This window comes from Phoca vitulina, unplaced genomic scaffold (genome assembly GCF_004348235.1).
Source record: "Phoca vitulina isolate PV1807 unplaced genomic scaffold, GSC_HSeal_1.0 scaffold13, whole genome shotgun sequence".
Lineage (NCBI taxonomy): Eukaryota > Metazoa > Chordata > Mammalia > Carnivora > Phocidae > Phoca > Phoca vitulina.
Window position 1 is genome coordinate 8,395,751 of NW_022589716.1, and position 14,523 is coordinate 8,410,273.

General features: G+C 55.2%; 3 protein-coding genes across 5 annotated transcripts; 1 reads left to right on the forward strand and 2 right to left on the reverse strand.

The window, feature by feature from the left end:
• Window positions 1–452: 452 nt before the first annotated feature.
• NPRL2 (NPR2 like, GATOR1 complex subunit) lies at window positions 453–3,898 on the reverse strand. 2 transcript variants are annotated; one of them, XM_032411342.1, is made up of 11 exons: window positions 3,663–3,898; window positions 3,024–3,115; window positions 2,749–2,917; window positions 2,501–2,609; window positions 1,895–2,031; window positions 1,706–1,803; window positions 1,549–1,585; window positions 1,337–1,430; window positions 1,145–1,262; window positions 727–869; window positions 453–641 (listed from the first exon to the last, which is right to left on the reverse strand). In XM_032411342.1, the coding sequence occupies exons 1-11, from the start codon at window positions 3,738–3,740 to the stop codon at window positions 574–576; spliced, it is 1,143 nt and encodes a 380-aa protein (XP_032267233.1). In that variant the 5' UTR covers window positions 3,741–3,898; the 3' UTR covers window positions 453–573. The 2 variants fall into 2 exon arrangements, with proteins under 2 accessions (XP_032267233.1, XP_032267234.1); XM_032411343.1 differs by lacking the exon at window positions 3,024–3,115 and having other exon boundaries at window positions 3,663–3,875.
• Window positions 3,899–3,946: 48 nt separating this feature from the next.
• On the forward strand, window positions 3,947–6,683 carry LOC116636588 (cytochrome b561 domain-containing protein 2). 2 transcript variants are annotated; one of them, XM_032411345.1, is made up of 4 exons: window positions 3,947–4,065; window positions 4,481–4,632; window positions 5,092–5,129; window positions 5,831–6,683. In XM_032411345.1, exons 2-4 carry the CDS (start codon window positions 4,506–4,508, stop codon window positions 6,332–6,334), a joined length of 669 nt encoding a protein of 222 aa, XP_032267236.1. In that variant the 5' UTR covers window positions 3,947–4,065; window positions 4,481–4,505; the 3' UTR covers window positions 6,335–6,683. The 2 variants fall into 2 exon arrangements, with proteins under 2 accessions (XP_032267236.1, XP_032267237.1); XM_032411346.1 differs by having other exon boundaries at window positions 3,947–4,049.
• Window positions 6,684–7,307: 624 nt separating this feature from the next.
• TMEM115 (transmembrane protein 115) lies at window positions 7,308–12,089 on the reverse strand. The gene is made up of 2 exons (XM_032411344.1): window positions 10,748–12,089; window positions 7,308–8,097 (listed from the first exon to the last, which is right to left on the reverse strand). Exons 1-2 carry the CDS (start codon window positions 11,596–11,598, stop codon window positions 7,893–7,895), a joined length of 1,056 nt encoding a protein of 351 aa, XP_032267235.1. The 5' UTR covers window positions 11,599–12,089; the 3' UTR covers window positions 7,308–7,892.
• Window positions 12,090–14,523: the final 2,434 nt, after the last annotated feature.

Here is a 14,523-nt window from a genome sequence, read left to right on the forward strand (position 1 = left end):
TGTCCAAAAGCAGCTTACCAGAAACTCTGCAGTATCAGGCTCTTGCCCCCTCAGTACCTTGGGACTTCATTTCTTGCCCCCTCCCCATTGCCTCCTATGTTCCAGCCCCGTGGGCCTCTCTTGGGTTCCTCATGCATCCTAAAGCTGTTTTTGCTTCAGGGCTTCTGCACCTGTTCCCTCTGCCTGGAATACTCTTCTTCCTTCAAGCCTCAGTTCAGGTCACCTCAGCGAGGCCTTCCTTGCCCATTTAATCCAGAACAGCCCCAACTCCCACCCCAGGTCATCATCAGCTTCCTGATTGTTTTTCTGGCTATTTCAATTAATAATTGGCGGGCGCATTTACTTGTCCATAGTCAGTCCTGCCCACCAGATGGCGCACGAGGGCACCAGGACCACGGCTATTTCACTGCCAGTTCTCTGGTGGCTGGATCAGAGGCGGTACTCAATAAACGTAAGTTGAAATGGATGATTTTATTTACAGAAGTGAGGGTCACCCTTGAGACAATATGGACTAGTCTACCAGTCTAGCCCTCATGCACCAGGGGGTGCTTAGTAGGAGAGCCCCCACCAGCCTCACTTCCAGCAGATGATGATGTTGGGGTCATTTTCCAGACGTTCATCAAGCTCGTGGTAGCTCATGCCTGTTTGGGACAGTGCAGGTGAGGTGAGCAGTCTTGGCTTGGCCACCTGCCCTGACCCCACCCCAGCTGCCCTGCCTGTCTCCACCTGTCTTGCAACAGATCTCATCATAGCTGTGGCAGCCTGTGTAAAGCCGGGCAGGGTGGCTCCGCTCCTCCCGAGACACCCGCACAGGGTACTTCTGTAGTCGGCGGATGAGGTTCTTCATAAGCCCAAACTGGATCAGCTTCCTAGGGTGGGGTTGAGGGACAGAGGGGTGATGCCCTGGCCAGGCCTTCCTCCAGCCAGGCCAACCCTTTCCTGCAGTCTCCCTTCTGGTTTTGTCTCAGTGACCAGGCTGGCCTCCAAACCCATCACCTCCGGAAAGCCTGCCTAGACTACTAGTGCCACATGATTCTGCTCACTGGGAATCTCCTGCTTCCTCTCTAACCCAAGGCTCCAGAGAGATGTAGAGTGTATCTGCTTTCAGGCAAACCCCTCATGCCCCTGGGAATCCCCTTCTGACCGTTCATCAACGCGCTGCAGCTGCTGGGGGTGGCGGCCAATGAGGTCTCTCACAGTCGTGCCGGGGCTCAGGCTGCAGTACAGCTGGAACACATCCCGGAGACTGGCCCTCTTGTGCCCTGTGGGCACCAGGCGTCAGCTCTGCAGGTGGCCCCGCCCTCCCCAAGATGGCCCCCCCAGAGCCCACCACTACCTTGTTTGGTCACATAGGATAAACACGCCTCTTGCAGGGACTTGTCATCTACCAGGTCCTGGACCTTGGGTGTCGGGCAGTACACGTTGGAATACTGGAGGGTAGCAGGAGGCACAGGGGCCTGAGTGAGGGGCTTGGAAGTCTGACACCGCCCCAGTCTGGCCAAGCCACGTAAGTCACTCTCTGCCTAACCAGACCCCAGACTCACCTACCTGGAGGATGGACACCAGTGTCACAACGCCATAATACCTGGGGGAGATAGTTGTGCTCAGCTTCTGAGGGCCATGCCTTCCCACCTTCACACTCAGGGTCCTGGGGCTCTTCCCTGGCTAGCAACCTTGTCCCAAGTGTGACTGCTGCCCCACTCACAGCAAGTTCTGGATGGCGATGCGCACCAGGTTTAGCTCCACATCTGCCTCGGCTGAGATCTTCTGCACATGGCGGAAGCCATCAATATAGGGCAGGATCTGGGCAGGGCAGGGCAGGGTCAGTAGGGGTGGGATGAGGCCAGAGCTGTGGCCAGCCCTAGGTGATGATCCCCAGGGAGGGAGAGCACACCTGTTGTGTGGTGAGGTCCCACTGTGAGTTGAAGAAATCTTCCTTGTCCTTGGTAAAGACAGGCACATCATACTCCTGTGCCACAGGAGGGTCAGGCCGCTGCTCAATCACCTTCAAGTGGATGGTGTTGGACTCATCTGCAGGGGCCCCACCCATATCTTCAGTGTCATCTCTTTCAAGAGGCCCTCTGTTACCCTCCAGTCCTCCCAGCAACTCTTGAGGCAGGTGGGTGGCCCTGGGTAGTGCCAGTCTCCCCCAACCCCCACTTTTCTTAAGCTCTCTGTCTAATGTGGGGCTTGAACTCACCTCAAGATCAAGACTCACATGCTCTACTGACTGAGCCAGCCAGGAGCCCTCAATCTTTCCCTTTTATGGAGCAAGAGACAGGTCCGGAGAGGAAAGGGAACCAACCCACGGAACATGGAGAGTTCTTCTGGCCTCCACATCTCAAATCCCAACATGCACTGGACCCTGGACATCGTTAACCCAGCTCATTGGGCCACCAATTTGTTCATAAGTCTTGTCCATGGCTGGGCTTGCCTTTCCCTTGCCATGTTCCTATCCCTCCTCTACCCCTCTGCTGTCCTCGCAAAGGCTGGGCCATACCGATGGGCAGAGTGCACCGGCCTGAGGCATTTAGCTCCTCCAGCAAGATGGTCATGATGGGCACCAACTTCTGCTTGCTCTCCTCCGTCGACACGAAGCTGCTCTCTAGCTGGATGGAGCATGGACAACATGGTGGGCACACCCCAGGACCCCTGGCTGGCATCCTGCCCTGGCAGATACCCAGGTCTGGAGGGCTTTGGAAACATTTGTCTGCCTGCCCCTCCACTCAAGCCCATCGTGTTGCAGACCTCCAGTGTGGTCAGGTAGCCAGCCAGCTTTTTGACGATGGGCTCAAGGGCACAGGTCTTGGCCTGGGCATCACACACGAAGCCTAGGTTGAAAAGCAGGGCATTGCGGCTGTACTTCTTGTGTTCAATGCACACAGGGCAGCCGATCAGTTTCTTCTCCATGGCTGTGCTGGATGGGGGGGGGGGAACAGGTGGGAGCAAAGTCAGGCTCCTTCTGCCCCCAAGCTTGTCCACTCCTCCGGGGACATTCCCTCCCTTCCCCACTAGGGCCTCACACAGTGATGAGCTTGTTCTGCAGCTCTGGCTTGGTGATGATGTACACCTGAACTGTGTCAAACAGCTCCCGGGAGATGAAATCTTCAGGGACCTGGGGAGGGGAGTGGCAAGAGGCCCCTTAGTGGACCTTGGGACTAGGCAGAGTATACTGGGTGACCCCCAAGGCCTAAGCCCTGTTGTCCAGCGTTTCTCCTCTCTCCCATCCACCCAGACCTACTACTACTTTGTGTTTCCAAACACATGCCATGTTCTCACCTGCCTCCTGGCTTTTGCATATGCTGTTTCCCCTACCTGGCACACTCTCTCCTCCTCCATCTAAATTCCTAAGCATCCAGGAATACTATTGGACCGCGCACCCCCGCCTCTCTTGGGACCTTGAACCTCCCCTGGGTCTCCACAGCCCGATTTCCCACAATCACTGCCTATGGGATGTTTGCCCCGACACACCGGGAGCCTGGGACCTGGGTCTGAGTATCCTCTCGGTTCACGATTCTCCGCGAATGAACGAGTGGTATGCCTGCGTGCAGCATGGGGCAGGGGAATCCACCGCTTCCAGGCAGCTTGCTCAGCTCCCAGGAGCGTCCCTCTCCCACCACCCTCACCACCCCAGCCCCCGGCCCCGCGAGCCCGGATGGCACCTGATAGGTGATCTTGGGTCCCAGCGTGGGGTGGAACTCGCTGAAGAATATGCATTCGATGCGGCAGCCGCTGCCCATGGCGCTAGCAGGGCCCAGGTCTGTAGACTCTGGCTCCTGGACCCCTGCAAACACCGTCGGAAACAGCCCTCAGGCCTGGATCGCCAGGTCAAGCACGCCTGCGCACTCACACACCCGTTACGCTGTCTGCTTAACAGCGCCTGCGCAGAGCGACTGAGAGGTGTGGCTGGGGGGTGGGGTAGCTTGTCTCGGGAAGTCCGGGCTGGGTAGACGTCGCACCCGGAAGTGAAGCAGCTCCGCGACGGAGCGGCAGCGCGCGCGGCAGTGCCCCAAGTATCCCGCTTTCTCGGGAAGAAACCACCGCATCGGGTCAGCGCTGAGGCAGGCGAGTCCCTAGCGTGTAGGGGCAGCATGCCAGCGGCACGTGGGGAGACTGTGCGCGAAGGGATTCAGGCTGTAATTTGATACGCAGATGGGAACTACAACATCCGTAGTGCTTCACGCCCTTCTAGCTGGCGCTCCCGCGCGGCGACGGCGTGATGCACGCTGGGATTTGTAGTCTATTACACGGCCTTGCGCATCCTACCTGGAAGGTGGGCCAGTGATCAGTGCCAGTTCAGATGCGGGTACAGGCCGACAGGCCGCCGGTCCTCGACTATTCCTGGTGCCTGTGTTGGTACTGCCCCTTCCTACCTTAACTTCTTGGAAGAGAGTGGCATTCCTGCCCTGCAACTTTTGCTCCAGTGAGAGGAGTGGACAGCAGGCACCTGAGACCCTTGCTCATTCTACTATGCTTTCAGGCTACAGCCATTGGCCTGGTTGACCATGGCCCTTTCTGTGGAGACCGAGTCGCACATCTACAGAGCTCTGCGCACTGCCTCCGGGGCTGCTGCCCACCTTGTGGCCCTGGGTTTTACCATCTTTGTGGCTGTGCTTGCCAGGCCTGGCTCCAGTAAGTAGAATTCATAGTTGACTTCTGGGAAGGAAAGCGGCCCTTCTCCTGGGGAGCAGGAGCAATAGGGAGCCTTGGGCCTGACCCCCGGAAAGGCTTGCCTGCTAGGGGGACATCCTATGCTGGAGGGATAAGTGGGGAGGAGGTGAGTGTGGGGGCTCTACCAGTTGGGCCAGAGTACCTGGCTTCTCTTTCCTTGTCTTGGTGCTCCACTTGGCTGCCTTTGGTGAGGTGCTAGGAGAAGGAAGAAGGACTGCCAGAGTGGCAAAGCATGGCCTCTGCCCTGGGGAGGGACCAGGAAGCAAGGATAGGTAGGGGGTGAGCTTGTTGCAGTAAGAGGGGCTAGCATTTTGGCAGCGCTTCCTTGGGTGAGGGGCAGCTCATTCTCCTCACCCTGTGGGGATTGGTGTGGCTGGGTTCTTCTTGCCTCAGCCTCACAGAACCTCCTTTTCATTCCAGGTCTGTTCTCCTGGCACCCCACGCTTATGTCTCTGGCTGTAAGTAGCGCGCCTGGCAGCTCTTAGGGGTGGGAGGGAGCATAGGTATGGGTGGTAGTCCTGACAGCCTCTGAATCCTTATGGACACTTAGTATCTCTTTAGAGAGATGGAATGTGGGATTGGAGGTGTTGCATGCTCCAACTCCTGCCCCTTGGTATATATCCCAGACTTGAACCACAGTGTTCAAAACCCAGGGCAAATCGGTCTAAGCACAAAATGAGACTTCACCCACCTCCAGGCAGGAAGCTTAGAAAATGCATTTGGGTGTATCTGTGTCGCCTTTTACCTGAATTTATAATGATGCATCGAATTTTCCCTGAAACAGTGCACCCATGTGGCCAGCTCTTGCCAAGAAATTGTATCCAGCCCCATGTCAGGGAAACAAAGCCTGTGAATCATTTATGACTGCCACATCTCAAACCTAGTGTTTGCTGGGTAATATAGCAGAGATGACGTTTCACAGTATCACCTAGGAAGGAGTGTGGAGAGGTACATACTTCTCGCCAGTTACTCAGGGCAGATGTTCTGTCCCTGAGAGTTCCTCACTCTTGCCCCACCCAAATGGATACTCTTGTCGCCGGGGAGAGAATGAAGAGGGGGACTCTGCCCAGAGTGACTGGCAGTTTAGAAAGTTATCTAAATCTCTTTTTCCTTCTGCTGGGCAGCACCCTGACTTTGTTTCCCATCCCTGTCTCCCCAGTTCTCCTTCCTGATGACCGAGGCACTGCTGGTGTTCTCTCCGGAGAGTTCGCTGCTGCGCTCCCTCTCACGGAAGGGCCGAGCACGCTGCCACTGGGTGCTGCAGCTGCTGGCCCTGCTGTGTGCACTGCTGGGCCTAGGTCTTGTCATCCTCCACAAGGAACAGCTTGGCAAAGCCCACCTGGCCACGTGGCATGGGCGGGCAGGGCTGATAGCTGTGCTGTGGGCGGGCTTACAATGCTCGGGTGGGGTGGGGCTGCTCTACCCTAAACTGCTGCCCCGATGGCCCCTGGCTAAGCTCAAGCTGTACCATGCCACTTCTGGGCTAGTGGGCTACCTTCTGGGTAGTGCTAGCCTCTTGTTGGGCATGTGTTCACTCTGGTTCACCGCCACAGTCACTGGTGGGGTCTGGTATCTGGCTGTGCTGTGCCCTGTCATTACCAGCTTGGTCATCATGAATCAGGTGAGCAACGCCTACCTGTACCGCAAAAGGATCCAGCCATGAGCTCCTCCCAGCCTAGAAGCCTGGATATGCCCCTCAGTGTAGTAGCTGGGGCTGGGACCTCCTGGATTCTCTCAGCTGACTAAGTCTTGGGGACACCTCAGGCACTGGGGCAGTCTAGAATAGGAGTCTTGTGTGTGACATTTTTGCTTGCTCCTCATCCTGGAGTGCTTCCCCTTTTCTTCTGTACTGTCCCAGAGGAGCTTATGGATGATGTGTCCAGATGAAGTTGGGGTTACAAGACTACTTCCCCGGCAACTCAACTCCTACTTGTACTGGTATGTCCAGAAATTACAGGAGACAAAAAGGCAAAATAAAAAAGAATGACTGAAAAGACTGGATGGGAGGAATAGCTTAGAGTTGGGGAATAGTTTTCGCTAATGCTGTCAGCATGAAAAAACAGGCAGCTGGGCAAGATGGGGACGCCTGTCCCTGGCAGCTCACTGAGGGGCTGAAGCTCTCCCAGCACACGAGCTCCTAGGATCTGGCTGCTGAGCAGCCTGTGCCACCAGGGCCCTAGAGCTGTAGCTGTGGATGGTTCAGCTGTGTGTCCTCTCAGTCCCCCAGCTGCCCACTGTGCCGGCGTCTCCAGATTGTGGTGGTTAGATGTGGACGATGACAGGGTGGGAACTCAGGATGGGCTGTTTCCATAGGTGTCAAGCACTGAGAACTCTGTTTTGGGGGTGAGCCATCAATAAGAACAGCTCTTTATGATAGAGGGGCCCTCAACCATCACATCCTCTGGGCAGGGCCTCCCTGACTGGGAATCAGAGGGAGAGAAAATGAGTAAGGATCTGAAGTGATAGCTCTGGGGAGGTTGTTTTAACAGTGGGCATGTGGTAGTAAGGCAAACTGGGAGTAATAGGCTTCTTATTCAGCTGGAGTTGCCATGGAGACCAAGCCCTTGAACCTAAAGTCCCTAACTTTGCAGCTGAACATGATGAGGGGGCTGCACAAGGTGGTCTGACAGAGCCCAGGAGCCATACCTCAAAGAACTGCTTTATTGATACTGCGAGGCTGGGCTTGGCTGCCCACTCAAGTGGTCCTGTAGAAAATACTTGGGAGCTGTGGCTCTTCTGGCCCAGAAGCAGCCATAGCCATAGCAGAGGGGGTCGGAAATCTTCACAGGAACAGAGTCTTTCTGAGGGTGCGCAGGGAATTGCAACCCTGCACTGGCTGGACCCCCAGAACGTTTTTGGCAAATCCTTGCCTCGGCTCAGGGCTCTTGGCAACCAGTATCAGGCATAAGGGTTGGCCCAGGGGCTGTGGCACCAGTGTCCTTGTAGCCACTTGCTTGGGGTTATCTGCTGAGGTACAGTCTTACCTCAGATGGCCTGGGCTGGCTGATGGTTCAGAGGCCCCATGCCTGGCATAGTGGTTGTCTGGAGTTGGAACCAGGTAGCAAGAGTCCCGGGTAGTGTTGGCGACAAATAGCAGAAGGCTGTGGAAACCCCCAGCAGGCCTTCTTCCCTCTCCTCAGAGCAGTCAGGCGCCCTGGAGTAGCCAAGAGGTGTCAGGGGGAGCTTGGGAGAGGAGGTGCTACACTCAAGGTGGTCTGGAGTTACAGCTTCGGGGGAGCTGCCTCGAAGGTGATCAGGCTGGATTCTGGGGCAGCCCCCTTTCCTGGGAGCGTGGGGGCCTTGTCTGAGGGTAGCGGGCTATCCACCTTGGCCCCTGCCTCCTCTTCATCGTCGTCCATGCTTGGCCAGACGGACTGGTCCTCCACTCTCTTCAGCCGCTCGTTGAGGGCCTTTAGGGCCAGTTGCCTGGAGCCAGAGGAGATATGACAAGTCATTTTGGGTTTGGACTTGGCTCATGCCCTATATTCTTCCCCCACGAAGCTGACTCTCCCTACCACCCAGACTTCTCTCAGAATCCTATGTATTTCCCTTCACCATGAAGGGCCCAGGGCTCCCCAGGAACTGGATAGGGCCCACCGTGGCATCGGAATGAGGACCCAAAGGCTATATAGAGCCTTCCCTTCATAGTCCTGACACCTCCAGGCTAAGAAGGCCAGCAGGGTGTCTGCCAGACTGCCCACCAGGCCAGCTGCAGGAATGATTCCGAGGGTGGGGCCTAAGCATGGGCAGAGCTGGTACCCCAAGGAAGATGGGTAGAAGGGTAAGTCCCTTGGATGTGGGCACTGGTATCACATCCAAGGAGAGGGTTATTACTTTTCTCTCCTTGTTAGGTGTGTTTTGAATCTCCTGGCAAGGGTCTGAGGGGAATGCTGGAACTCAAGCACCTATCTTGGATCTCAACCTGGGAAGCAGGGCCAACTTGGGTCAGCCCATCCCTCCTAACTGACTTCAATGTTCTCCTTCCCAGAAGAATCCCCACAGCCACCAGGACCTGTGTTAGAGCAGGGACACAGCAAGTTCCTGCAGGAAGAGAGGGAGGAACAGCTTATGTGTGTAGGACACAGGCCAGAGCTTACTGATTCCACTGGATAAACCCTTTTGGACCTCACTTTAGGGGTAGGTGGGAAAGTTGACTGGAAGGTGTACATGTGCACTTGGGACCCTAGTCTATCCAGGAGGTGGAACACCCATGCTGCCAGCTAATAATACTTCCAATAGTGGTCACTGTGGAAGCCTGATGCCTTAACCTGTCTGTGCTCCAAGTATGGGGGACAGCCTGTAATAGCCTTCCAAGTTCCAACAGAGAAGCTAAACCTCCAACATGCCAGGGAACATGACAGGAAAAGCAACAAGAATATGGGCACAGAAAACCCTAGCCCAGTTCCACCCTGTGCTCCAGCCTGACACATGGCAGATTGGCATAGACAGGACAGTTCCCTGTGCTTCCCAGGCTCCCATCCTGGAGACAGCCTTGTCAATTCTGTCTAAAGCCTGCTAAAATAGAGAAGTAGTGGCATACTAATCACTTCCTCACAAGGGTCAAAGATAGGAAACCCTGCCTCCCAGTACTAGTAGCCCTTTGGGTTTGGGAGTGGCATGCTGCCAGATGCCCAACTGGTTGGAGTAACAACCACAAGACTATGCCAAGAACCTAGCTCCTGACAGCCTTCCCTACCCCAGCTTGCCATTTTCTTGGGCCTGAGCAGAGGTGCTTTGAATCTCCAGCCAACCCTAACAAATCCAAGACTTCTCACTAAAGGAGGAGTCACCACTGGGCTCTGGCCCCACCTGCAGAGCTCTGGGGACAGCTCAGTTTCTACTAGGTCCAGCCCTCTTGGTCCCACCTCCGCCACTGGATAAAGTGAAGACAGACCTCAGTCTTTAAAATTCATCAGCCACAGAGACACAAACCATAGGGTCCACAGTCATGCCCCGCAGCATGCTTTGTGTACTTTTCAACACCCACCACCTTAGGCCATAGTAATCTGTGGCCCTTCCCCAGGTGGAAACTCCTTCAAGAAAGGGGTGTGTCCCACGCTCATTGCCACAGCCCCAGTGGAGAGTAAGCACAGGGATAACCTTTCAGGTGAATTCATAAAGCTGCCTGCCAAGAATCCACTTCACAGGTGAGCAAAAGTAGAAGCCTTTGACAAACGCAGAAAGTAGGAACAGAGCCTGCTGTAGATTTCACTATTAAAGTAACTGCCTCAAAAAAAAAAAAAAAAAAACAAACTTCAACAATAATGTTGGAAATGGAGCTGTGACAACTCTGGTGAGTCTATAGACCTGGGAGAGAGAGAACTGGATTAAAAAAGATCTGCCCTGCCCTGGACAAGATGCATTCAGTGAATAATTCCGCTGGGACTGCAGATGGTGCAGACGGCTTGGTTTACAGATAATGAAGAAGGTTGCCTCCACTCCCTGTGTGGTCAGCAGGCTCCCGTAGCGGGTCACATGGCCCGTCCCCTGGGTGTGGTGACACATACATGCTGGAAGGACGGGATGGTAAATCTAGTAATACCCCAAGGTTCCCCCTCAATAAATAAGTGGCAGAGAAGCACAGCATCTGAATTAAGACCCAGGAAGAGGATATGGTTCAGCATTTTGAAACTGGGGTGGCCCAGACCGCCTCGTAAGGAAGGTCTCCTTGTCTGTCCCTCCCTCACTGGGGAAATAGGACAAGCAGGTGTTTCTGGCTCCTACAGGACCAGTGTCTAGGATTCCAAGAGTCTGAGACAAGGCCAGGATTATGTGTACCTGGACCTCCATTAACCCCTCACACAGTACCAAAGGAAACCGGACATTTCTTAGAACTTGTTAAGCGGCCTGGGTGGTGAGAAAGGCAAATTGCACTCCTTCATGTTGGAAAGCACTACTGGAGCCCAGCACCTAGTTGCTGAGGTTCTCAAAGCCAGAAACTGGATTTTATCTCCTCAGTCTGTCCCAACACCTGACCCTTGGCTGCCAGCCAACACAGCAAGCACAACAGATGGAACGGGACTTGATCAATAAAAACTCTCCTAGCTCAATAAGGTTTTGGAAGACTCCACAGTACCTTCTCCGCTCCGCATCCTGAGGGTCTGTGCCTGGGAGGCTGATGGTGATGGAAGATGGGGCACCTACATCATAGCGCTTCACTGTCTTCTGGCATATCTTTACCTTCACCAGGAGGCCATGCACCAAGTTCGCCAGCAGCCCCACCACAGGCTGCAGGATCTCAGGGAAGAAGGTGGCAAAAGCAAAGTGGTCAGCCATGTCCCCTCGGCCTCGGCTATGGCGCTGGTAGAAGCGGAGATACACCCAACTGGAGAGCAGCCCAAAGCCATAGGAGGCCAGTGCTGGGCTCTGGAGCAGCGTGGCCAGCCGCAACAGCAGCAGCAGCCCCAGCAGCAGCATGGGCACCACGCTGACGCGCACCTGCGGCACACGCAGGACCACGCAGTCCCCCATGGTTTGCTTGAGTGCCACCAGGACGCCACCTAGGAAGCCCAGGGCTCCGTGGATGCGGATAGTGAAAAGGTAGACCAAGTTGAAGGAAGCCATGTAGGTGAGGAGGTAGGCAAAGGCCCCCAGCAGCCCCACAGACACGTTCACCACTGAGAAGAAGATGAGCAGCTCCAAGGCTCCCCAGAGGGGCTCCAGCAAACGTCCAGCCACCACCACTGTGGCCAGGCTGATGGCCACATCCCACACGTGCTGTTCCATCAGCCCATGGGTGGCCAGGGTCCAGATCCAGAAATTGGGCGGAAAGAGGTAGCCTGGGGTGACCGCCAGGCAGCCCGTGTCCACGGCGAAGGACAGCAGGTAGAGGAAGAGTACTGCCGCGCACAGGGTCTTTACCACCACGCTGGCGCTGGCCAGGATGGCCCCCAAGTGCTGGCGGGCGCCCGGTAGGGCGCGCTGCATCTTCCCGAAGGGCGTCGGCCTGAGAGAAGGATTTAGTGTGTTAGGGGGGCCTCCCCGGGGCCTCGTCCCAGTCCGGCCCCGCCGGGAGGCCCGGGCCCGGCCTAGTCACTGGCCTATGGCCCCGGTGAAGACTCCACTTCTCGTCGCGTCGGCTCCGGTCCCAAACGGCCGAGCTGGGTCAGGTAGCGGGCCCGGGGCCTAGGCCCCTCGCCGGGGACCTGAGGGAAGGCCCTGGGAGGCTTCGGCACGTCTGCTTGCCGGCCTGCCTGCCCTGTGGGCCCCGCGCCAAGCTGACCGGGCTGGCGTTGATCTCAGGGCTCGGCCTATTCCATCCACTCGGGGGCTCTACGGTCTGCGCGGGACCGGAGCCTTGTTCTGGGCCCCAGTCAAGTCTCGTCAGCTCCGACTCGGCCTCGGTCTTGACTGCGACCGTACCTCCTCCCTTCCCAGGCGCCGACAAACAGCGGTGCTGCGCCTGCGCGCCCGGGCAGCGCCGGGATGCCCTTCCGGCTCTGCAGCATGCTGGGACACGGAGTCCTCTGCCGAAGACGGGGACGAGCGGAAATCAGGGTTCTGCGTAAAACTACAAGCTCCAGGAAGCTGTGCGCCCGGCCGTTCGGGTTGGTAAGAAGAGGGCGTGCTGGGCAGTGGTAGTTCGCCGGACTGTTTGCGCTGGTTGTCAGGAGGTGGGGAAGAGTGAACTGGCTTCGCTAACCTCGGGAAAGCTGCGGGTACCCGCACGGCAGCACGACTGCAGACACACCCTTGCTGAATTTCTTGGGAACAGTGACTCCGTGCATGTGCTTCTGAGTACATCTGAGTGTGTCCTTGTGGACAGGTGTGTAGGTAAGAATGTAGGTGGTCTTGGCGTGCGTACCAGTGTTCGGAAACTCCCGAAACTTCCGCAGTCCGGTGTGTGCCTGACCCAGGTTGTATGGGTGCCTGGGACCTGACCCAGATTGGAATTCTTGCTCTGCCATTTGGCGGCTCTGTGACACTGGCCAAGTTCCTCAGTTTCATGGACCGTAAAATGGAGATGATGACAGGACCTACTACTGTGAGGGTTCAAGGGGACTGTGGTGTAAAATGCCAGTCCATCCTGGGTGCTCAGTGAGTGTGTTGCCCAGGCTAACCTTGTTACAAATGTGGTGGAGCTGCGACTCGAACTCAGGTCTCCTGCCCCCAAAGGGGCAAGGCTGGGCTGCTTTTAGTGACTCTCTTCCCCACCCCGACTCTCTGGCCCTGAGGAGAGACAGAGGTGGGCCAGGGTGTCCCTGGGCCCCCCCTTTATTGCAGCGGTAGCTTCCTGCAGTTTGTTCTGGGCAAACTGATTTTTTGGTGTATTGAGTTACGTTTTAAAAATGTGCATGTAATTGGAATAATTCTAGGACAAAGCACATTTATAAAGCGCAGAATCCCTTCCTTTCAGCCACTGATCTCAGTACAACTGCCGATGTGCACATAGCCTTCCAGGTTACAAAGGGTGTTGATGTGACACCCTTTTCTTTGTCTGGGGTCTGGGTTCTCACTGGATGCACCTAGGGTAGAGTTGCCAGATTTAGCAAATCAAAATACAGGGTGTTCAGTTCAGATAAATGAATAATTTTTTAGTGTAGGCATGTCCCCAATCTTTTTAGTATAGTGCAGTATTGGAAACATACTAAAAAACATTCATTGCTTATCTGAATTTCAAATTTGACTAGATGTTCTACATTTTATCTAGTAACCCTACCCCAGGCCCCGGGGGCTGTTGCAGGGCATGGAGCTCTCTCAGAGGTTACTAGTTAGGCATTGCTCTGTGGCCAACCCATGGAGGGGAATGAGGAAGGGTGTCCTTGCTAAGGCCTAGGATGTGCTTCTCTATTTATTTAGTGTCCGAGGCCCTCCAGCCACAGGTCACCTCCTCTCTGAAACCTTTGCTGATTTCTTGCCCTTCTCACCAGGGGTGGGGGAGAAGATTTCTCCTCAGTCTCAGTTTGTTTATCTGCAGTATGCAGATAAACTAGTACCCAACTCTAAGGTGGTAAGCTAGCTGCCCACCTGGTGAGTGCAAAAGTATGCGTCATGAGAGAGTGAGCATCAGCAGTCCTGGGAAACCTCTGCGCTGGTGGTTACTAGTTTCTCTCCTTGAAAAGAACATGAAGGGTCACATGGACTAGGATTGATTATTAAGAGAGTTGGGATTAAAATGAACAAGGGCATAGGGCAGGCAGAGGGAGGTCTGAGAGGATTCACCGAAATGGACTCAGTCTTGGGTTCCAGCATGAGCAGTGGTGGTCAAGGAGAGCAGTGGGCCTTGAGCCTCCCTTGGGCTGGAAAGGAGCCGTGGTCATGCTTGTTGGTGGGCCAGACCCTGGCCTCCTCTGGACAGCAGGATGGGGCCCTCAAGCACCGGGTCCTGGACTTGGGCCTGGTACTAACTCATCGCTCTAAGTGGATGACCTGCCCACTAGGCCCTGGTGGTTTGACTTGATGTCTAGACGCCTGCCTAAACTCGAATCTCATCTGTCTTCTTTCTTTCACTGTCCTGGCCTTTAAGGACAGCTTTTCTCAGAGGCCTTTGAGATTATATGGGACAAAGGATGTCAAGGATCTCTCACTTCGGAAGCCCAGGAGGCATTATGCCCTATATCCACTGGGTACCTGGGTTGCAATGGCCTTCAGTCCCAGCTGAGTGGTAGGTGGGACTTTGAAGTCATGGCCACCTGTCTTCAAGCTACCCAATCCCCACCCTGAGGCAGACACAGTGGATGGGAACCATTTGAAGTGAAAATATGAACATTATTTAATAACGGATCTTCTGTAATAAACCATTTGAAAATATTTTACAAGGAATCACACACACGATATTTTACAAAGTTTCTTGACTTTTTTGTCACTGTTGTTTTTCTGACTTGTCTGTACAAAATAGAACAACAACCAAAA